General features: G+C 43.4%; 1 protein-coding gene across 1 annotated transcript in view; it reads right to left on the bottom strand.

Annotated features, from left to right (window-relative positions):
• Positions 1–14541: 14541 nt before the first annotated feature.
• The window catches only part of HMGXB3 (HMG-box containing 3), a 71454-nt gene continuing 62857 nt past the window's right edge, over positions 14542–23138 (bottom strand). Inside the window, exons 18-20 of the mRNA XM_077266310.1 lie at positions 22412–22528; positions 21363–21572; positions 14542–19499 (exon numbers count right to left, since the gene is read on the bottom strand). Coding sequence (XP_077122425.1) covers positions 19020–19499; positions 21363–21572; positions 22412–22528 — 807 coding nt within the window. The 3' untranslated portion in view covers positions 14542–19019. The remainder of the gene's footprint in view (positions 19500–21362; positions 21573–22411; positions 22529–23138) is intronic.

Raw genomic sequence — 23138 nt, 5'->3', positions numbered from 1 at the left:
CTTCCATAGTATATCCGACAACTTTGGACTGATCGTGCAACTATCCATATAATAGATCAGTGGGTATATTTCCATGGAAAATGAAAATGCATAAAAAGAGCATCATCTCATTTACGATATGTCCCTTCAGTCCGAGAGTTTTATCCCTCACAGTGAGAGTCATTGCACATATGCCCTAATATCTTTTGGGATATGGCATTATCGGCCCGATCAGTCAACGGCAGCGCACAGCGAGAGTCCAGCTATCATCTATATTGTTAATGTCCCTCATTGTAAATGGCTATAGCTCGAATTCAGTCCAGAATATATTGCACTAAGCTGCGATTAGGCTTATTATTATTGGCTCATTTGACTACTACCAGTTGTATCAAGTTGCCTCACAACATTCAAGAGTGCAGGACACCAAAGATGCTCCATGCATGCACTATGTATAACAATGGTGCCACCAACATGACGGTCACTTAAAGATAGTTTCATGCCCATTTGCTCATGTCAGACCCACGTCTGAATGTGATTGGCTACTCCTGAGCCAAGTGTACACCTAACCCTAATGTATTCATTGACTAATCTAAATAGAGATGAGAAATGGCGCTTACGGAGCTATCAAAAAAATGTGAGGAGCTCAGAGAAACCGACCAGTGAGTTACAATGAGTGATGGAACCAGCCCCACGCTATTACCTAATCTCAAGATCTTATTTCTTGTCCATTAGACATGTAGAACGGCAGGATTTTTTTTTCATTTTCAGGGCAGAAAATCCAAAAATGAACAACTGAAAGAGAAGAACTGATAAGACCAGCAAGCCACCCACCAAGAAAAGAGCAAAAAAGAACTAATAGTAATAAGGTAACACAGAGCGCCGATGACCTAATTCCTGTGCAGGGGAAGGCAAAGGGGGTCACACTACCTCAGAACTTTTAGACTGATAAATTGGGGAAAGTAGTCGCATCGCAATATTCACGGTATGCACATCAATATGTACAGAATGAGTCTATTATAGAAGAACGAGTGATTGGGAAACAGGTAAGATAATGACATGTTACATATCGTAACAAAGGCCAACACATCCCAATGGTCAGGAATGATACAAAGAACCATCATTATATATCTGAAAGGAATGAAGATTTCACTAAACTTTGTTTTTCTTTTTAGGTTTTCTTGTTCTAGGTGGGGACTGCCCCATAAAATCACCACAACCAGCTACGACCACCAGCCATGGTCACCTGCAATTAACAACTCCTACAAGCTGCCACTAAACACCAAGACAAACTGCCGGCCACCACCATATTACCACCGTTATTTTTATATTAATGTTTGAACATTTATTTTTACAGTTAGAATTATTGTGTTTTTTTAATGTATTTATACTTTTTCTACGTATATTTGTTTTGTATATGTTATAAATAAGAGATCTATATTTTAATACATCCACCAGCCAGTTCCATCTATACCTATTGTCCACCAGCTCCACTAGAGCCTAATTTCCACTGCTAATTTCCATTTGCCAGTACCATCTACGGCTAATTTCCACCTGCCAGTACCATTTACAGTTAATTTCCAATTTACATTTGCCAGTACCACCTACGGCTAATTTCCACCTGCCAGTACCATTTACAGTTAATTTCCAATTTACATTTGCCAGTACCACCTACGGCTAATTTCCACCTGCCAGTACCATTTACAGTTAATTTCCAATTTACATTTGCCAGTACCATCTACGGCTCATTGCTACCTGCCAGTACCATCTACTGGAAATTTCCATTTGCCAGTACCATCTACGGCTAATTTCCACCTGCCAGTACCATCTACAGCTAATTTTGACATACTGGTACCATCAACAGCTAATTTCACCTGCGAATACCATTAACAGCTAATTTCCACCTGCTAGTAGCATGCACAGTCAATTTCCACCTGCCAGTTCCATCTAAGGCTAATTTCCACCTGACAATACAATCTACGGCAAATTCCCACCTACCATGTGATTTCTGGAGGAGCACCCGGTAGCTTGTGGTGGAATTTGGACCGCTTTTCTGCATGAAAGCACTTGATGTGCACAGAGGCTGAAGGTCTCCAAGTGGAAGGTAGTGCCGTCCCTCTTTTTTCTTTTTTGTCAAAAAATATGTAGATTTCTTATCCAAATAATAATTTGAAAAAATGTATTGACTGATTCTCTCTAGAAATTGTAGATAGAAAAACACCCGGAGGTCTGGGACCGTGCCAGTGAAGAATATAAAGCATCCTCTTCAAAACGTGATGCCTGGCCAGCCATTGTCACGGAAATTTTTCCTCAGTGGCCTCAACTACCTAAATCGGGGCAAAAAATGATTTGTAAGTATTTAAAATTTGTGTTTTTTTGTTTTTTTTTTTAAGTATTCCTTTATAATTTTTTTTTTACTTGTTCCATTTCAGTGGACGATGTCAAAAAAAGGTGATCTGTGAACGACAGGCTGGTGAAGACACAGAGGACAGAAAGTAGCAGCTCGCCATCAAAGAGGTGGGTGCCGTTCGCAGAACAGCTGTAGTTTATTTTAACTACCAGGAATTTGCGGCGGTAAGTTATATATATATATATATTTTGATTTATCTTCAATGTTTCACAATACTTATTTATTAAACATGTCTTTTTTATTCCTTGAACAGAACTGAAGGCAATGTAAGGGCCCAAACCCCACCGGTCCATGAAGGCAACAGCCCGGAGCATGGTGTTGGAGAGGAGGTGGAGGACTTTCCAATGTGCTCCTCACCAAATCCACCATTGCCTAGGCCATCATCCTCTATGTATGCTGCTGTGACGGCACCCTCCTGTATGGTGGCCAGTTCGTCCTCTGCGGTGGATGCAGCGTTGGTGTCTACTGCTGTTGCTCCTGCCTCTGGCACTGCGTCAAGCTCTGCTGGTGGCGGTTCAAGGCCCACTGGGATGGGGGCTGGTTCTGCCCGTCTCGTGCCATTGGTAAGGGCAGCACCCAAGAAGGGCAAAAAAAAAGGAGACTTCGACTAGTGTCATTGAAGCTCTCACTAGTCGAACCCTCAATATCATCGACAATTCTTCGACACAAGATGAGATGGACAAATATGGTTCAGTGATAGCCAGCAGCCTAAGGTCCATGCCATGGGACAGGCAGAGCCTCTGTATGACAGCTGTCAATGCTGTTCTAATGGCTGCTGCTGTCCCATCACCGATACCCCATCACAAGACATAGCAGTGGCAATTATGAAGGCATTTAATTACCCAAGTGTGCCTCCACCACCACCAGCAGCTGCTTCTCAGCGTTTTTTCCATGCAGCAGCATACAGGCCCGACGCTGCAAAGCCTACACTTCCAGCCACTCACCAGTAACTTGTCCAAGTACTGGGTATAATGTCTCCCAAAATACAAGTATTTCATCACAAGAACTGTTTCCGGGGTATGGGTACGAGCCGGAGTACCAGCAGTTTTGAGGATTTCTGTCCCAACCCTCCCTGTCCTGTTGACAGGTTGTAATAATGTCCATTGTTGATGCACTTTTTTGTCCTGTTGACAGATTGTGATAACGTCCATTGTTGATGGACTTTTTTGGACAATGTTTGTCCTTGTGTAGTTATATCTACGTCAGTTAACGACGTTTGGTTTTTATGTGTAGTACATATTTAGTTTTGAATAAAAACTAAATTTGTATTTGAAAAAATGTGTGGTCGGAGTACCAGCAGTTTTGAGGATTTCTGTCCCAAACCCCCCTGTCCTGTTGACAGGTTGTGATAATGTCCATTGTTGATGCACTTTTTTGTCCTGTTGACAGGTTGTGATAACGTCCATTGTTGATGGACTTTTTTGGACAATGTTTGTCCTTGTGTTGTTATATCGACGTCAATTAACGATGCTTGGTTTTTATGTGTAGTACATATTTCATTTTGAATAAAAACTAAATTTGTGTTTGAAAAAATATGTGGTAATTTTTTATTTAAAAAAAGGATATGCTTATTTACAGTATGTGAACTGTGGGTAATGGGATCAGTAAAAGTGTCAGTCACTAAAGAGTAAGTCGTGGACACAAGATTTGAAATTTCAAACAGTTCTTTTTTATTAATTTCTTTTTGTTTTTGGTTAAATGCTGAAGACCACAAGGGCCTTGATTGCTTGGGGTTAGCCATCCGATCTGCTCTGCTGTACTGCTGAAGAACACAAGGGCCTTGATTGCTTGGGGTTAGCCATCCGATCTGCTCTGCTGTACAGGCTGACGACTTGATTGGGGTTAGGTGTCCGATCTTCTCTGCTGTTCAGGCTGCTCAACACCAGCACAGGAGTATTGCCAGTGCACGGCACCTTCAGGACTCATGAAGTAGTCAGTGAAGGTTTCTCGCACACGCAACCCCGAGCTGGATTGCCTTCCTTGACCCAAGTTGTCCACTGCAATTAATTCAGACAGCTGTGACTCCTCAACTACCTCTGTGCTGTAGTCACGAACGTAGTTGTGGAGAACACAGCATGCCTTTATTACAGTGTCAACGGTCTCCGTATCTAACTGGATGGCAGTGTGAAAGATCCTCCACTGACTACACATGATCCCAAAGGTGCATTCCACATATTTTCGTGCACGGCTCAGCCTATAGTTAAAAATCCTCCGCCGGTCATCCAGTGTCATCCAGTGCCCTTCGTGGGTATGGGCGCAGCAGGTTGGTCTTTAAGGGAAATGCCCCATCCGATACCATCACAAAGGGTACTGGATGTGTGGAACCAGGCAAAGGTCTTGGGGCTGGGAGCATTTGCCATATCGAAGAATTTGAAGTCCAATCTGTGATGATTGCAGCACCCGAGAGTCCCCAGAACTGCCATAAGCACCAACGTCGATGGCAACAAACTTGTAATGGGCATCAGCCACCGCCATCAGGACCACAGAAAAATACTTCTTATAATTAAAGAAGCGTGATCCTGAGTGTGGTGGCTTCAGCACTCTCACATGTTTGCCATCAACAGCACCTACGCAGTTGGGGAAATTGACCACAGTTTGAAAGCGTGCTGCAACCTGCAGCCAAGTCTCCTCGGTTGGGCAAGGCATCACGCTGGGCTACAACTTCTGCCAGATGACGGTACATGTGCACCTCACAATGTGAGAGATGGTGGATTTGCCAACCCTAAATTGGAGGTGCAGGGATGTGTAGCTCTCTCCTGTGGCCAAAAACAAGAAAAACAAAATGTAGAATATTTTTAATAACGATAAAAATATTTATGGCAACATAAAAAATACGATTCAGGGGCACTATATCTGTCATCATTGTGGCGCAGTGGCAGCATTTTGGGGGCACTGGCAGCACTGTGGCGCAGTGGCAGCATTATGGGGGCACTGGCAGCACTGTGGCGCAGTGGCAGCATTATGGGGCACTGGCAGCACTGTGGCACAGTGGCAGCATTATGGGGCACTGGCAGCATTGTGGCGCAGTGGCAGCATTATGGGGGCACTGGCAGCATTGTGGCACAGCGGCAGCATTATGGGGCACTGGCAGCATTGTGGCGCGGTGGCAGCATTATGGGGGCACTGGCAGCATTTTGGCGCAGTGGCAGCATTATGGGGGCAGTGTGGCAGCATTAACTATGGGGGCAATGAGTCTGGGAGTATGTGTAAAAAAAAAAAAAATTAGCCTTACCGCAAGGTGATGAGCAGCCTTTCCTCTGCAGAGATTGATCTTCGCATGACCGTGTGTTCATAACTGAGGTGTGGAGCCAGAATAATCAGAAAGCGATCGAATGCCTGAATGGTAAGCCGGCAAAACTGGATAAATTTCTCCGGATAACTGAATAAAAAAATAAATAAATAAATTATTTGAAACACACAGATATAATGTAACACAACATTGTAAAACAGCAATAAAAAAAAAAAAAAGAACACAGATGACAATATATTTTTTCTCCCTATATCTTACCTCCTTAAATCTTGGTAAAGGACATGGAAGTGTCCCTTTTCCTCCCGCTCATGAATAATGGGATGAACCCACATCCGTTTCGGTCATCTTCTACTCCTTCTCCTCCGAGATTGCTCTTATTATTATTATTATTATTATTTATTTATATAGCACCATTGATTCCATGGTGCTGTACATGAGAAGGGGTTACATACAAGTTACAGATATCACTTACAGTAAATAAACTAACAATAACTGACTGATACAGAGGGGCGAGGACCCTGCCCTTGCGGGCTTACATTCTCCTATGGGAGAATATAGTCTTTATTATTACATGGTACTGTACAACGCATGGAAAATCGCTGCTAATCCACAGCATCAGAAACGCTGCATATCTGCAGCCTAATCCGCAAAGTGTGCACATCTAATGACATTATCTTACCTGCTCGCTGTGGTGGTGCAGCAAAAGCAGTGCCGTAAGCAACAAAAGATGGTTCTGTTGTGGGGTAAGACGCCAATGGGGCTGAATGTGCGGCATGTTGAATGCAACAAGAAGGCAAAATGGAGAAGAGGGGTTGGAACAGGAAATGACCTCATGGGAGCCCTTTTTTTTTTAACCAACTTTATGTGTGGTCAAAAACGCTTAAAAAACACTTAAAAAAACGCACCAAAAAAGCATGCGGATTTCCTGGGAGTGATGTCAGGTTTTTCTCAGGAAAATATCAGGAACATTCTGCACACATTCCTGAACGTGTGCACATAGCCTTAAAGGAGTTTTCCCAGGAACAAAGTTCATTTCGATTAACATTTTAATGAATAGATCTTTGAATAATAATTTCCACAATTGGCTATGCTTAAAAAAAAGAAAGTGTTCCTGTGCGGAAACAATCTTATAAATGTGCCCCTGCTGTGTACTGTGTAATGGCTGTGTCTGACCGTGCAGGAACATGGTCTGATCATACCGCAGCTCCTGAGCAGGGAGGAAGCAAATGATAAAGCCAAGGTGACTGGTTTCCTGCTCACCTGGATAATAGATATCATCTGGTCTGAAAGACAGATAGATCTTAAGATCTGCCTTTCAGGATCCATGCTGAAAGGTTAAATTTTCCTATGTCGTGATGAAGAAATGAAGAAGAGGACCTGAGGAAGTGAATCTTCTCTTAAAGGAAAAAAGAAGATTTGGGATTCTTACCATAAAATCTCTTTTTCGGAGCCTTCATTGGGGAACACAGGAAACCATGGGTGTATGCTGCTGCCACTATGCAAATAAAAAAAAAGCTCCTCCTCAGTAGTGTACACCCCACTGACCATGGCCAAGCTAGTCAGTTAGTGTTAAAGCAGTTTGAGAAGCAACCTAAAAAGGGACACAGACTGGTCCAACAGAATCATTAGTAAAAAGGGCAGATGCTGTGTCCCCCAATGAAGGCTCCAAGAAAGATTTTACGGTAAGAGCCCAAAATCTTCTTTTCTCTATCACTTCATTGGGGGACACAGGAAACCATGGCACGTCCCAAAGCAGTACCCATGGGTGGGTAGACTACAAGAACTAGTCAAAAGCATGAGCAGAGGTGAGAATCGCCTGGAAACTGGCCTCTGCAATATGGAGAAAACATTACTACCCAGGCGGAAAACGCCAGGAAGGCAGAAGGAAAGGCTGAAATGTATCATAGAACAACAGCTTAGAGAGCTGCTATTAACAGGAAAAAACGCACCAATGAAAAGAGAAACTGGTTTCCCTGAAAGGAAAACAGACAACCTGCCCCAAGGGGATTGAGTAACAGCTAGGCTCCAGAACTGACCCAGGGAGAAGAGAAAGGTGCAAATAAAAGGATTCCCTGCGTAGATCGTATTTAAGCCTTGACTGGAGGAAGCGAAGTTTGGATGCTGCGGATCACTAGCAGGCCGTAAAAAGGACGGGAACAGTTAAATTGAAATAACAAGGAAAGACTTGAAAGTAGGCTGTGAACGTGCTGGAGAGCAAAACGCTGAATCCGTACTGAAGGGAACCTCATGTAGTACCCTGGATCTCTTCAGAGTGATGTAGGCTGTTTCATCAACAAACGGCTCAGAAAAAAAGAACCGTCTGAAGAGACAATCCCTTGCCTGTCAACTATCTGGGACGGGGGTGAGGATCCTAGTGAGTGGACCCTAGGTATGAGTCACAACACAACCGAAGAGAACGGTGAAAATGTATCAAAATACTGATAAGGATACGATGCTTGCCGAAGGAAGAAACCTGTTATCGTAACGCTCCTCATCGGATCAGGCCTGGAGCAGCCTTCGTACACTGGTCGATACTTGCTCAGAGTAAGATCCAATTCCAGTCAGAGGGGGGAACTTGTTCCTGCACTGTTCGGAAATCAAATCCAGGAGCTGATGGACTCTTGTGCTCAAGGCTTTATCTGGTGTCTGTAAGAAAGAAGAGGTAAGTACTGACAGATAGGGAGCTCGGGTATTGAGATAGCTCAAAGGCCTCTAGGATCATACAGTGAACAGTCATGAGAATCATGATATATATAGGATCTGACTCAGCAAGAGATAGCCAGAAGGTTTAAACTGCAATTGGTAAATCATGTATGGTAGGTGTAACGCACTGGATAGTGAAGACAGCCTGAGGACAGCACTGTAAACTGACCTACTGGATAGTTAGCGGTAGGCCCGAATAACCAGATGGTGAGGAAAGGCACCTGGGGAGTGAACGCAATCAGGGCCCAGTGCGTGGCCGAAAGAAAAAACTGCTGGTCATACGGTACTTGACACCTGCGTGTCTGACCTACCTGAAAGTGGACTGGCCACTTATGCTGCCGCTGTGAACAAGCATGTGGTACATGGTAAAATGTCTCTCACTGTAAAAAGACCACAGATGTTAATGACCACGAGACATGTAGTAGAAGGTGCATCTGACTAACCTTAAAGCGGACTAATACCGCTGCTGCAGCCAGTCAGAGGTGATGAATACCAGGGCATCTCTGATTCACTGAGTGGTGAATAGAAGGGAGCATAGGCAGATGCTGCAAATGATAGAGAGGGTTTCTAACTCACTTGACAATGGGACAGAATACCGGGACCGATGCAGCAATCAACCCCAGGCTTGTCTGAATCACTGAAAAGACGGCAGATATCGACTAAATGTACCTAGTAAGTGCAGCCTCTAAATCCTGAATAGTGGATAGAGTACTGCTGCAATTGAACGTGAGGAACGTGAAAGAGAGTGCTTCTGACTCGCCTGAATATGATACTGAACACCAGTACCACTGAGGTAGTCAACCCAAGACACGTCTAATGCACTGAAAAGACGACAGCTTCAATCTACCATACTGTACCTCGTAGGTGTGCTGCAATCAGCTCTCAGTATCCGGCGACTGACTCACCGTGATAAGAAACCCGGGAGAAAGGGTATAGTAGAGACACGATTCTGTGCTGCGGTCTAGGTCTGGATACCCGACGACATTAGGCAGAATAACAGTCCCACGTCCAGCCGTGTAGTAAGCTCCACAGCGAAGATTGTCCTGAAGTATATCCTAGATTAATTAAAGTTCACCGCACACTCTTGTGGATTATCTTTCACAATAGTATAAATTTTATTATGTGAACAATCATAGGGAGCCAAAAAACAGAGGCTAGCTAGAAATCGTTATCCCAGTGCTTGTGCTGTATCACCATGGAACGGTGATAGAGGTCTTGTGTAGTAGATGATTGTAGCATTACAGGGATCTTATCCCTTCACACTGCATCCTTTCCCGTTACTTGACATTGGACTAAGCGATTATGTGATTAAGGCTCCGGTGGAGCCGGAACATCTTCTATAATTATCGCTTCCACTGCATATTTCTGTTATGCTCCCTATGATTGTTCACATAATAAAATTTATACTATTGTGAAAGATAATCCACAAGAGTGTGCGGTGAACTTTAATCAATCTATATTTCGACCTTCTGGTCTGTTACACCGGCACCTCATAGTTATTCAGACTGAGTGGACGCTAAAATCTTTTCTTCTGAAGTATATCCTGTCCGGTCATCTCTCCTGAAGGCAGAGCAGCCAGCTTGGGATGAGAGGGAGACTAAACTCTACTCTCTGTCGTGCTCCCTTGAGCCTGCATTTTGTGATCAGCTTTTTTGTCCATTGAGCCACAGCAGACACTGCTGGAGGATACAGTCTTTACCCAGCTGGATGTAGGACTCAAACACTGCAGTAGTAAAGGGGTAGTAGCAGCTCACCTATCTGCCTAGAGCAGTGTAATGTCAGCATTAGAAGAGGGGCTGCAGGAGGAGTGCCTGTGTTACCTAGAGAAAGCGCCACCTTTCGGGTCCAGGTGCCGGCAGTTGGCGACCATAGGGAGGAAGAGGATGGCCTTCAAACTAAAAAAGGGCGCAAAGCTTCCGCGACACTGAAGGATGAAGGAGTGCCTGCGACGGGCGGGAGAAAAGCCCACTCGAAAAAAGCCAAGAAGAAGGAACGCGGAGCTAACCGCTGCAACTAGGCTGCATAGAAGTCAGGGCAAAAATTAGTAAAAAGTGGTTGTTAAGGCTGGGGGTGGCGCAGAGCCTAAAAATGCTGCGAAAAAAACCCTGTGCCCACCGATCCTGCCTCAAGTAATTCCCACACAGGCACCGATAGACCAAAAAAGTCTAAACTACCCCTCTGGGTCCCTTTACAAGGAAACCCAACCCAGAGGTATAAGACTTAAAGGCCTATTCTAACCCTCAGATTCTATGAAGAAAAAGACAGAGGAGGAGGTGGGGGAAAACAAAAAACCTTAATTTTTTTCTCAGCACCTCTGGAAGGAAAAGGAAGTACCTCTACGTTCCCGATGTAGTCAGGAACATCCTTAGACAGGCGAGCCTCATGGGGTTGTGGACATCCATGCCTCCTGAAACCGACAGGCTCTGGTGGGCGAGTGGGCAGGAGACGGAGGGCCAGGACCGATATTCGGATCACCTAAACACTCTTCATGTGTTAGGGGTTGAGGCCCTGCTGGCTAGACATATGAGGATACGGGGTGGCCGTACACGCCATACCCATACTCTACGTGGGAGTACAGTGTAACTGTTACATAGTTACATAGTTATTAAGGTTGAAGGAAGACTTTAAGTCCATCTAGTTCAACCCATAGCCTAGCATGCCCTAACATGTTGATCCAGGGGAAGGCAAAAAAAACCCATGTGGTAAGAGTAAGCTCCATCATGGGGAAAAAAATTCCTTCCCGACCCCACATACGGCAATCAGACTAGTTCCCTTATCAAGGAACCTAATATAAATGTGTTCACACCATATCCCTCCAGGAGGTAAGAAGATTCATCTGAAAAGGGAAAAAACTATGAAAACTGAGGTTAGATTTGGGACTAGTAAAAGATCTATGTCCACCTCCTACTGACACTAAGTAAAACTGACCAGCTTGGCCCCACTCGGTGCGGTGTACACTACTGAGGAGGAGCTATTTGCATAGTGTGAGCCTCCTAGTGGCAGCAACATAACCCGTGGTTTCCTGTGTCCCCCAATGAAGCGATAGAGAAATACAAGTTTCTCTAGAGCCATCTTATTTGACAGAGGAAACCAGCTCCTCTTTAGACATGTAACCACTAGCATTAACTTTGCCTTGTCCTCCTGGATCTTCCACGGGAAATTTGAGAATCAAAGGCAGTGGCGGAAAAGACAGGTTTTCGCTCCAGTCCTGGATCAGAGAGTCGACCCCCTCAGGATTGTCTAGAGGGTTCAAGGAATAGACCTTTGTCACCTTTGTATTTTTCCTCGTCAGTAAAATATCTATTTGAGGAAGCCTCAACGCTGTCAAAGTTGCTGTAATACTTCCCAATTCAATTCCCATTCCGCTCGCCAAATTCTTTTCCTGCTCAGGTTATCTGCTGCCTGGTTCTCTGACCCCCTTAGGTCTATTGCTGAAACGGACAATACCATCTTCTCTGCCCATAGGAAGATCCTTGAGGTCAGACCCTGTAGGGTATGATGTTTCAGAACCCCCTGATAACATAAAAAAGATAACGTCGTTATATTGTCTGACAGAACCTTTACATGCCGTCCTTTGAGCAAAGCGCGGCTCTCCTGCAGAGCTTCCCATAGAGCGCGAAGCTCCTTGTAATTTGAGGTTTGGGATTGAATTTCCAGAGGCTAGATTCCCTGTAGGAACTTTCCACCCAGGTGAGCCCTCCATCCTGTCTGGCTGGTGTCCGTAGTGATCGTCACGCAGAGAGAGGAGACCCAGCGGATATCCACGTCAAGGTTTTAGCAGACTGTCCACCAGACCAGAGATCTCTTTACTGCTGGAGACAGAATTATTTCCTTGGCCAGGGTTACCTGCCGTTTGTGCCATGTGGACCGAACTGATTTTTGAAGTCCTTTCGAGTGGTGCTGACTCCATCGTACACTGGGAATACAAGATGTCATTATACCCAAAATTCTCATTGCTGACCTCATTTAACTCCGATTCTTTAGGAAAAATCAAATTCTGTATCTTATTAACCAGTTTCTACACAGGAAGAAATTATGCTCTCTGATGGAAATCCAGGAGGACACCCAGTAATATCTTTCTGGTCCCTGGAGCTAGGTCTGATTTTCACCACTTTATGATGCAACTCAATGTCTGCAGTGTTGAGATAGATATTGACCCATCGATTCAAAGGTTTTAAATTTATTATAGTACGGGACTCGCCTGAAGACTTTTTGAAAGAAAAAAGGTTTGAATAGTGAACCTTAAAACTTTCTACCTGAAGGACTGAAACTATTGCTCCTGATTTTATTAGATCCTCTATGTTTTACCAAAGGAGAGCAAGGGTGGCTGGAGACAAACTAACAATCTTACAAACATATGAATCCACTGATCCTGAGATATTGCCTGCGAGCCTTCTTGGAACCAATGGAGCCGCCACTCTACCATCCTTGCTTTATGGTCTTCCCATTCCTGAACCCGAGCCGAATAGGGATCTACCCCAACCTCCTTTCGGGTAGCTCCATCTGCCCAACTTCCCCTTCCCTTTATACTCTTGCCTTTGGGAGGGACAAGACCTAGAAATGGATTAAAACCTCTTGGATCTATCTTCTGGGTACCCTCTCTTGTTATCTGAGGCTTTCTCTAAAATCTCATCCAACACAGGCCTAAATAACCATAACCCTGAGAAAAGGATGGAGCACAGCTTATTCTTGAATTATCAACGAACTATGTCTTTAACCATATCATACGATGGCCTGCATTCATTAGGTCATCGATCCATAGAAGCATGGACTTGGCTACTGAAGTAGCAGCTATATTTTATTTAAAAGGAAAAAACGTATTTCTCTGGGATCTGAGGCTTCTGAATATCTCATCCTGAATGGGTCTTTTGCGACTCTTCATCCTGCATGGTGTTTCTGGTGGCCCCTAAGAGCTCCTCTGTATTCTCTGAGGAGAAATGATATTTCTTCCCCTCTTGTAGGGGATTCGTAGCTATTTCCCCCTCTTCTTCCAGATCAAACCTGGGAGACTGTTTGTCCTCTTCAGAACTCAATTCCATCTCCCATCTTGGTCTCTTAGAAAAGGAACCAGGTTGAGATGTCTGTGGGGAAACCAGTGGAGACTTTGGCCTGCACCTCCTCCCTAATCATAGGCCTCATATCCGATAGAAACAATCTTTAACAACCACAGAAGTGCAGTTCTTACACTATTGTCTCCCATATGCCTCTGGTAACTTGACAATGCAAATGGCACATCTCTTAGGTTTCCCTGAAGCCTTCCTGGTCTCCCTTAGGTGTTGAGACTGTGTAGTAGAAGCTCCCACTTCCTAAAAAATATAGAATGGAGTACACCAAGTGTATAGGTCTCGAGAGATAATAACCCCACTTTAAATCACTCACATGTACTAGGGCCTGTTTTGATGGGACGTTGAATTGCCTGAATCCTCCATTCCCTTTCAGCGATACTACCAAGCCCCATAGACACAGGTAATTAATATATGCTACCTTGTCTTCTTGCAGTTAGTCCCGATTCTTATGCGTTCCACTGCGGAACGCACGCTGTGCTGCGGACTATGCCTGACTTCTCTCATTGTTGGCAGTGAGCACCAGGTCTCTGTCTCGACAAATAGAGTGATGGAGGTATGTGCTGGAACCAAGAGCCACCACAGGAGGAAAGCGTCTCAAAGACCAGGAGCTCTCTGCGCTCAACTGGTTGTGGCTGAGGGTCCTCCATTAGAGAGGTGTCAGCAGTGGACCACTTGACGGGGAGAGGATGAAACCCCTGAATCCCGACTCCAAGCTAATCTTTGTGTCTAAACGCTTTCTCTAGTGTCTGTTATCATAGGGGCAGGAGAAACAGTAAGGGGTGAGGGGTCTTTTAACAGCTCGTGTGTTTCCTGTCCCTATAAGGATAAGAAGGACGACCTGCATTGTGCGGTCAGGAGGGACGTCCTGGAAACAACAGAAAAAAAGCAATTTGGGATTTCCACAGAAATTAAGCAAAATATTCCAATGAGAAACAAGTAGCATCTGAAACAGAATTTTGGGAATTAAATTAAACAGGCCTGCATTTTCATGAGCCACTGAAGTTGCTGTTGTGACGGGAAACTTAAAACAATTAACACAGTGCTCATAAAAAATATTCGAATATATGAAATATCCACTAATACAGAATTACTATAAGACAAAAACAAACAAATAAATAAAAAAAAATGGATGGGAATTTTTCAGAAATAAATACAATTTATTTTAACAGACCTAACAAAAAACAACTAAATATAAATAAAAATGTGCAAAAAGAGAGAACATAACACAGAATAACTACAATATTAATTACAATTTCAATACAACTTGCACCTCAATAATAAATTACATTAAGGCAGATGTTAAAGAGGACCTGTCACCACAAAGTGGCCAGTTTCTGCTCTTACTTTAATCCCGCTGCTCACTTGAGTATTGTTTTTTTTAATCCATTATACAGCCCAAGAGATATGGGCCTCTCTATTCACTGATACATTTTTTAAGGTCTTCAGAAGATGTTGCTCATGGGGTAATAATGTAGAGCAGGTCAAAGTCACGCCCCAGAGGATCCTGTGAGCGACCCCAGGTTGTAAAGACCATAAAGATAGAACTAAATAAAAAGGCCCATATGTCTGGGATCGTATGGCAAAAAAAGAAAAAAAATGATATCCTTAGGGGAGCAGCGGGAATAAAACATAAGGCAAAACTGTCCACTTTTGTCCTAGTGATAGGCCCTCTTTAAAAGCAGATAACTTTATAGAAGGTATCAGCGAAGAAGGTGCCAGAGCTTAAAATGTAAGTAGAAAAAACTGGAACATCTTTTTTCTCAGATATTTTTGTTGAATTTTTTGTTAGCTAGTATTTCAGATTTTTTTTTACAATGTATAGTTTATAGTATTTTATTGTTCCAATGCATCTAAAATAAAAGGATTAAAAATCTAACATTTTGGGCCCGATTCATTAAGACTGGTCTTGGACACACCAATCTTAATGATGGCCTCGACGAAGTAAGATGCGACTAATTCATTAACAGGGATGTGCCTCTGCCGGAAATATGATGCAGTCAGATTGGTGTTAGTTACACCACTATCTTTTTAAGAACTTGATAGACGGGCTTCGCCATGCTTCGTCCCACCCATACTATGCCCACTTTTGGAAGATCTGGCAGCATATAGTGTGAAAATGCTGAAAGTCGCCAATATTTTATGCAACTTTTCAAAGTGTTTTACGCCTGAATTCTGCAAGGAACACTTTGATGAATCGGGGCCCAAGTGTGTTCAGGCTCGATGGCAGTTTGTGTGTCTCCACGGTAAGAGACCAACCCTTCCATTAGTGCCATACGTCTACTTCTTTCCAACAAACCATAGATAGCCTCATAATAAGACAGTATTACTGTAGGATGTGAATGATTTCCCCCTTTGTGAATGTGTATGTAAGCTGCAACTAATAAGAAATAAAAGACAGCATGACTGCAAGAGCTGACTACACACGGCTTGTAGTCTGTTACCATGGAGATACATAAATCTGTATAAGGCTGGTTTTACACTAGCGCGTATCTGTGAGCAGCGTATGACGCCCATCGATCAGCATACGTCATGCGTACATATCATTAACATGGTGTACGCAGGGATATGAGTTTGCATGCGGATGGGTACACGTGTCATTTCGTGGTGTGCGGCAGTAAACAGCGAACGCAACATGTTGCATTTTTTGAGGCATCAAATATTGTGCAATCATGCGCATGATTGCGGATGAGTGCGTCAAAACAGCGCATTACTGTCTATGGGAAAAAATGGAATGCAAGGACATGTGTACGCATGCGTTCGATGCGTTTGCATACTTCGTACTGTGCATGTCCATAAACAACGCAAACGCAGGCAAAAATGCATACAAACGCATGCACACGCAGCGTTTTTTTTTTGGCGTCATGCGTAAGATGATGCAGATAAATAACGCAGTGTAAGCATGCGGTTGCGCATGCAGATGATACGCTGCACACAGATACGCTAATGTGAACTTAGCCTAAGAGCTGGAGCTGTTTGGATTTTTTTTTCAGTTTTTATTATAGGTGAATTTGAACAAACAAAATAGGAAGATATAATCTTTAACCAAATAAATGACATTCATTATCAAACAAGAGTTAAAAGTGTTTCTCTTAGGCTTACGTAGCCTTCCCTAAGAAGTAAAACTGACCTAGAGCTACAGTGATCACGTAATTGAGGCACGTACATGTCATGAAGTCCTTCCCCTACAACAGTCTTCCCGTACAACAGAGTTTGAGAATGGACGTAAAAGAAGACAACAGAATAAGACAAGTAGTGTTAAAGTGCTGGTGGCTTAGCAGTTCATCGGTTTATGTCAGTTTTGGACAACCCCTTTAATATTATTACTCTCCTATATTAAGTCTTTATTTTATCCTGTACTTGTTCCCATGAGGTGTAAATCCCCACTACATTTCTTGAAAGGAAAGTAGAGCAAAAGTCTCTGCCGCAAAGCTAAAATGAGTTTTTGACCCAATATCCAAGATTAGTGAGGAGTGAGTGTGCTAACCAAGTGTCTTCGGAGTGCTCAAAAAATATATTCGAGTCCCCGTGGCTCCATGTCTCGTGGATGTTCGACAGCCGCAACACATGCAGAGGTTACCTAACAAACAGGAAATCCCTGCAAGTGTTGCGGATGTCAAACAGCCGCGAGACATTGAGCCGCGGGGACTGGAACATATTATTCGAACACGCCGAAGACACTCCGTTAGCGCCCGAGTATGCTCGGATAATGCCTTATCCCAGCACGTTCGCTCATCCCTACCCAGGACTATAAAACATATTTATTCACCAAGACATAGCAACCTCAATGGACCCCCAGGTCTTCTGCCAAGAACCTTCTGTCCTCCATGTAGGAAGGGTGTAGTGACATAATAAAGCAGGACTTAAATTGACCAACAAGACTGAGACCAAGCAAGGTCATAAATATGGAAAATTGCATATCCATGTTAGAACTACATCTATTTAAACTTGCAAAGCATTTTAATTATTTAGGGTTAAAAGCAGTGTCTACTTTTTTAAACAGCGCCATATTTGTCCATAGGTCATGCCTGGTATTGCAGTTTACCCTCTATTCAATTGAAGCTGCAATACCGTTTACAACCCAGAGGTATCTGCTTTAGGAAAAGCTGTGTGACAGAAGACATGTCCGCCATTGCAACTCCTACATTCACACATTTAGGATTGCCCATAGCAAATCTGAATTTTACAAGAGGATCCTTTGCCGAAATCGGAGGCTGACACTCGGATTCCTCACATGGAACATGACATCCATTTTAAGAATAATAGACATGATTATTAGTCACTTTTTGTCGGAATACGAGTCCTTAAGAAATTCTGAATGTGTGAATGTAGGGGTGGTTCTCAAATTTTCCATCAGTTGTCCCCCACAGACCATACGGTTGATATCTGATGTTTATAGGATGACACCTTTAATCTTCACCTCGCTGTTTGTCATCCATTGCTGTCAAAAAGCCGAATAAAAGGGAATTTTTAGGCACAGAATAGATCAAGATGAGACATTTATAGCCGGTGTTTGCAGTCACTTTATGTGTACACTGCGCACTGTGAGGATTCTCCGATGCCGGGAGCGAGAGGTCATGTGCATACTTCCGCCCACATTCCGACTAGATGGTATTCAGCATGACTAGTTGGCACGTGACCACATGTATGCAAATCGCATACTTGGGGCCGGAGAATCCTCACGGTGAGCAATATGCACAATGCGAGGATTCACAAGTCTGCAGTCACATAACAGTGACCGCAGGCTTGTAGCTTAAGACCGGATAACCCCTTTAAAGTTTTTTTTTCACCTTCAAGGAAAATTTAACCTCTTTCCTCATTTTTTTTTAAATTCCTGGACATAAGCTGCTTTCAAACAAGTGTATATTTCATCCGTATGCTATCTGCTTCTTTTCTGCTCAACATGAGCGCAAAAAATACGCGAATCGTTTAAAAACACTGCATGTACAATGGTCATCCACTTTGCAGATGGAAAATGTTTAAAATACAGGTGCATCAATATTTCATCAGTACGGCATCCATACTTGCATCTGATGCCATTATTTTCAGATTTGTTTTTTTGCTCTATTGACAATACAAGGAATGCAAATGACGGATGCAATATTGATGGAGTTACTCATGATTCCGTTTCACCACTTATCCCTATCACAGATTACCATTACAGACATTTTTCAATAAAAGCAAGAGAAATAGGTCAATGCTTGTGGTCCAAGACACGCTAATAAGAGGCAAGAGTGACCTCCATGCTATAAAAAGCAACGGCCTGAGTAGACATTAATTCATAAATTATATATATATACTTTACATTCTTAAGTTGGGGAAACTTTGATATATTAAAAACTGTGTTGAGCTTCTTTTCAGTGCAATGCAAAATACCATATTGAAAAGGGATTTATGAGCTTAAGAAAAACATTGCTGATGGACCCTAGAGATCTCCTGGGCATCAAACCGACCTGTCATTTCACCAGATATGGGTTCATTTCCCGACATTTAAGGACTTTTTTCGATCATTCCTAGTCCCTTGAACTGACGCTCTCCAGGAACCTGATTGTCTTCATAGTTTGAAGGGGAACGTATGGAACCTGTGCTGCTCAATACTATTACTTTTTAGGCTCGATCACACAGAACTTGGCTGTTCCGACAACATGTCTTCCTCCAAAACACTGTCTTCTAGTTCGGTCCTGATTTGAGCCACGCCAAGTCGGTATAGTGTGTCTCTGATCACCACCTCTCCTGGCTGACAGCTCTGGACAATGTCGTGAATCTGCCTGTTGACAATCTCTCGGCTGGTCAGAAAGTCAATCAGCCTGTTGTAGAGGTAATAGTGGGTGACGTTGTCAAAGTTAATGGGGTGGTGGCGGATGACGCTGGTTTTGCTGTCTCCGATGGCGGTGATGATTGCACTGTAGGGCTCCATCTCCCGGCACAATGATAGTGAATGGTGGCGAGCGGTTGGGTCACTGGCTCCGTTCTGTTCTGCCACGGCGTGAACGATTCGTCGAGACTCAGACTTGGTAACAGGATGGAGAATTGAAGGATCATTGCCCATCATGTCCACGCTGTAATGTATGTCTAAGAGTTCTGGGCAGGACACGTACTAAGACACGGGGACAATATGTGAGATGTGAGCTGGATAAGACGATTCATCTAGAGACATCGGTCTTTTTTGTGACAATACTTGAGTAACCCGACCGAAACGGTGCAATTTATTTTTAAAGTTATACATTTTCCAATATACTTTATGTATCGGTTCTTTATAGTTTTCAAGATCTCTGCTTGCTGAATTTAACTTGAAGCCATGTACAGAGAGGAGCCGATCATCATGGGTCGGACAGATGTGCAACCTCAAACTTTTTTTTATGCTTATACAGTGTCACATTAACTTGTTGGGGTGATCTCTTAAAGTGACATCTAAATGATTGCCTGTTCCTGACCAAAATATGAGCCGAGTACGTGTTTAAAAGAGACACACGAGACACAGAGTGGGATGTATGCTCTTTCCTCGGCAAAGGCTAGCACACACCTGAACTTTATTCTTAGAACAAAGAATTGTGTAACAGGCAGGAAGTGGTGTTGTACAACTTCAGAATAGTAATGGTGTCAGTCTATGATAGGTCCTTGCCAACTTCACTCCATATATGGTGTCTTGTTGTATTCACCATTCCAACGATCCTTCCAGGGCATTATTCCAAGATACAGACGCCATGTTGCCATACTACAACTGAACTTGCTTATATAAGGTTAATAATTGATTTCATTAGCAATTCTCTCCTTCACAAACTGATATAAAAGAGAAACTAAACTTTCATTTTTCTTTTTATTATAAATCTGCCAAGCAAGGAATGAAACTTTCCACATAACTTTATTAGGTGAGTTGTTTTATCCCCAGTCTGTTTGCTGTCCTTCAGCTTCACAGATATCAGAATGTACTCATGTGGAGTACAGCTGATGGCAGTGAAGAGTCAGCTCAGCCCCTGTGTCTCACTATCTCTGGGGATAAGCTGCTGCAGGTGTTCTCATAAGCAGAACACTCAGAGGAGGAGACAGATGCTGAACGGACTATTTCACTGCAATCATCAGTACTCCAAATGAGTACGGTCTGGCATTAATGCAGCAGATGGCAGGGAAATAGATCAGGGATAGAATAGGGAGAAGCCTTACATTATTTTTTTTTGAGGAACAAAGACAAATCCTGTAATAAAATGATTTGCAAACCTTTATATGTTTCCATACTTGACAAAATTATTACAAAAATTAAAAGTTTAGCTAGTTTTTACAGAATAATCTAGTGGTTTCTGCGTATGACTTGTGTATACTTGTTTTAGGTAATGGGCCATGACTGGGCTGTCTGACATCTTGGTTCCTTCAAAATAGTTGTCAGAGTGCAACAAGCAGAGATCTTGAAAAAGTTAAAAAGTTCAGGAATTGTTACGGAAAGTGGAAAAACTTTCTTTTTTTTGCTAAAATGTGTACTTTATAGGGAACTTGTCAAGTAAAATAAAGCTATTAACCTGCAGATATGGGGTTAACCTGCAGGTTACTAGAATTCTGACACCGTGTTGCGCTGGCACTGAGAGCCCCGCTGCAGGGAGGAAATTAATTTTATTCTCCTCAGCAGTGTTTGGTTTCTAATCATGGTCCCAGTCACACCGCTCAGTGTATATAGAGCGCCGGCTGTAACCTCACCTCCGGAACGGACTGACAGCAGGTTCTAACGCTGAGAGTGCTGTCAGTCAGTGCCTGGGGAGCGCTTACATCTGTTGTTCTCTATACACTGAGCGGTGACTGAAACTGTGCCGTCATCATCCCCATAACTAAACCCGAACACTGCCGGGGGAAGTAAAGTTGATTTCCCCCTGGCAGTGGGGCTCTCGGTGTCAGAACCCTATAGACCTGCAGGTTAACAATAGTGTTATTTTACATGACAAGGTTCTCTTTAATAATAAATGTATCCATTTACCTTTGTTGCCTCTGACGGGTCAGAGAAACATCCCTGATTCTTCCCCCACATCTGTCGAGTCAGATCTAGATGGCAGAGATCGGCACAGAGAGCCACCTGTGTCGCCATATCTACTACATAGACCGGAGGCCAGTGCCGTGATGAGGCCAAGAGATCCACGTGATCCCGGGCGTTTTCTCCACGCACAATGTATTTGGATCCACAAACCACCTTAAAAAAAAAAAAAAAGTGAAGGACATTATAGTCATATACTTACATGGCAGCCATTGTCACCATCACGTTCTTACAAAGCAGACTAGAACAATGAGGCACTGCGCCTTAAGATCTTCCCACAAACAATTGTAGAGGAAATGGCGGGATTCTAATCAGCCACCAGTGAATCCTACCAAGAGATCCACTACCACACACAATATTAGGGTGGAGGGTTCCATATATGACCCTCATTGATCAGCGAGTCGGAGCGGGTACATATAGCAACTTTTGTTCCAGAGGACATGGATTAATTAGCCAACCCACTAATTCTGATAAAATCTTGTAACGCTTCCTTTTCTATGTGTTGGCTAAAATATGTACTTTATAGGGACCTGTCATGTAAAATAACCCTACTAACCTGTAGATACGGGGTTAATCTGCAGGTAAATAGCATTCTGACACTGTGTGCTGTCGGCACTGAGAGCCCCGCTGCCAGGAGGAAATTAAGTTTATTCCCCTTGGGGAACCGGGCACTTGGTGTTGGGTTCCCTAAAATTCTGGAGGTCTCTACACCAGAAAACGAGAATAAAGAGGGGCCTCCTCTATAAATTGTATATACTGGCAAGAAAATAAATTTGGTTTGGGACCTCTCCTCTATCATGTGGATGACTAACATATTAGTTATCCAGACCCGTCTGATGTAAACCAGCAGTGCAGCTGTCCATTGGTGTCCTCTGTAGGTAGAGACGCCATATTAGTATCTGGGAAGGCCTGAGGGAGTCAGGTGGTGAAGGCCACGGCCATTTGCTTCGTTTTCCCTCCTCATGGCTTGTATATTTAATGACCTATTATCTTACTTGATGTGGGCAGACTTTATAGAGTTTCCCTCCAGTTAGATGAGCAGGAGGTTGTTGGATCTGCGTGCCGTTCTGCACAAACTCAGAAAGAGCCAAGATGGAGTAACACATACTATCCTACAGAACAGAAAAAAAAGAGAATTGTCAGTATACCATACATATAATAAAAGTCATGTGAGTAGAGTGCCCCAAACTGCTTCATTTTCAGGGTCCATTTTTAAGGGGTAATCAGCCTAAATGGTGATAGTTATTGCATATCATAAGGATGTGCTGTGCCATAACTTAAAGGGGTTGTCCGGTGAGAATAGGTTATAACTTACAGATCAGGGGTTCATCTGCTGGGACCCCCACTGACTGGCAGCAGTGGGTGAACCAAATCACACATAATTTTTTCACTCACACCCAGGACAGGGGGACAATCAGGGGGTTGAATCCGGGTGTCCTTCCCTTCATAAGCCCTAAACTTGTGGGTGGACCCAGACGTGCTCCCACACAGTTTGTAGAGCTTAATTCCGTACCTGGCCCTCTTACTGGCCCCCCCTTGAAATGTATTAGGGACTCATCCATGCAAATGTCAATTTGGAGCACGCACACCTCAGCAAACTTGTTACTAAAGTGATAAATGACCAGCTGAACTTTGAAAAGTCGGTCAAAGTTGGGGGTCGGATCGGGGTGGACACTGTGCATTATCACTGTAATAAAAGAATTTGTGGATGGCTTCAAAGCA

This window comes from Ranitomeya variabilis, chromosome 5 (genome assembly GCF_051348905.1).
Source record: "Ranitomeya variabilis isolate aRanVar5 chromosome 5, aRanVar5.hap1, whole genome shotgun sequence".
In the NCBI taxonomy this organism is placed as follows: domain Eukaryota; kingdom Metazoa; phylum Chordata; class Amphibia; order Anura; family Dendrobatidae; genus Ranitomeya; species Ranitomeya variabilis.
This window is presented reverse-complemented; position numbering and strand designations above follow the sequence as displayed.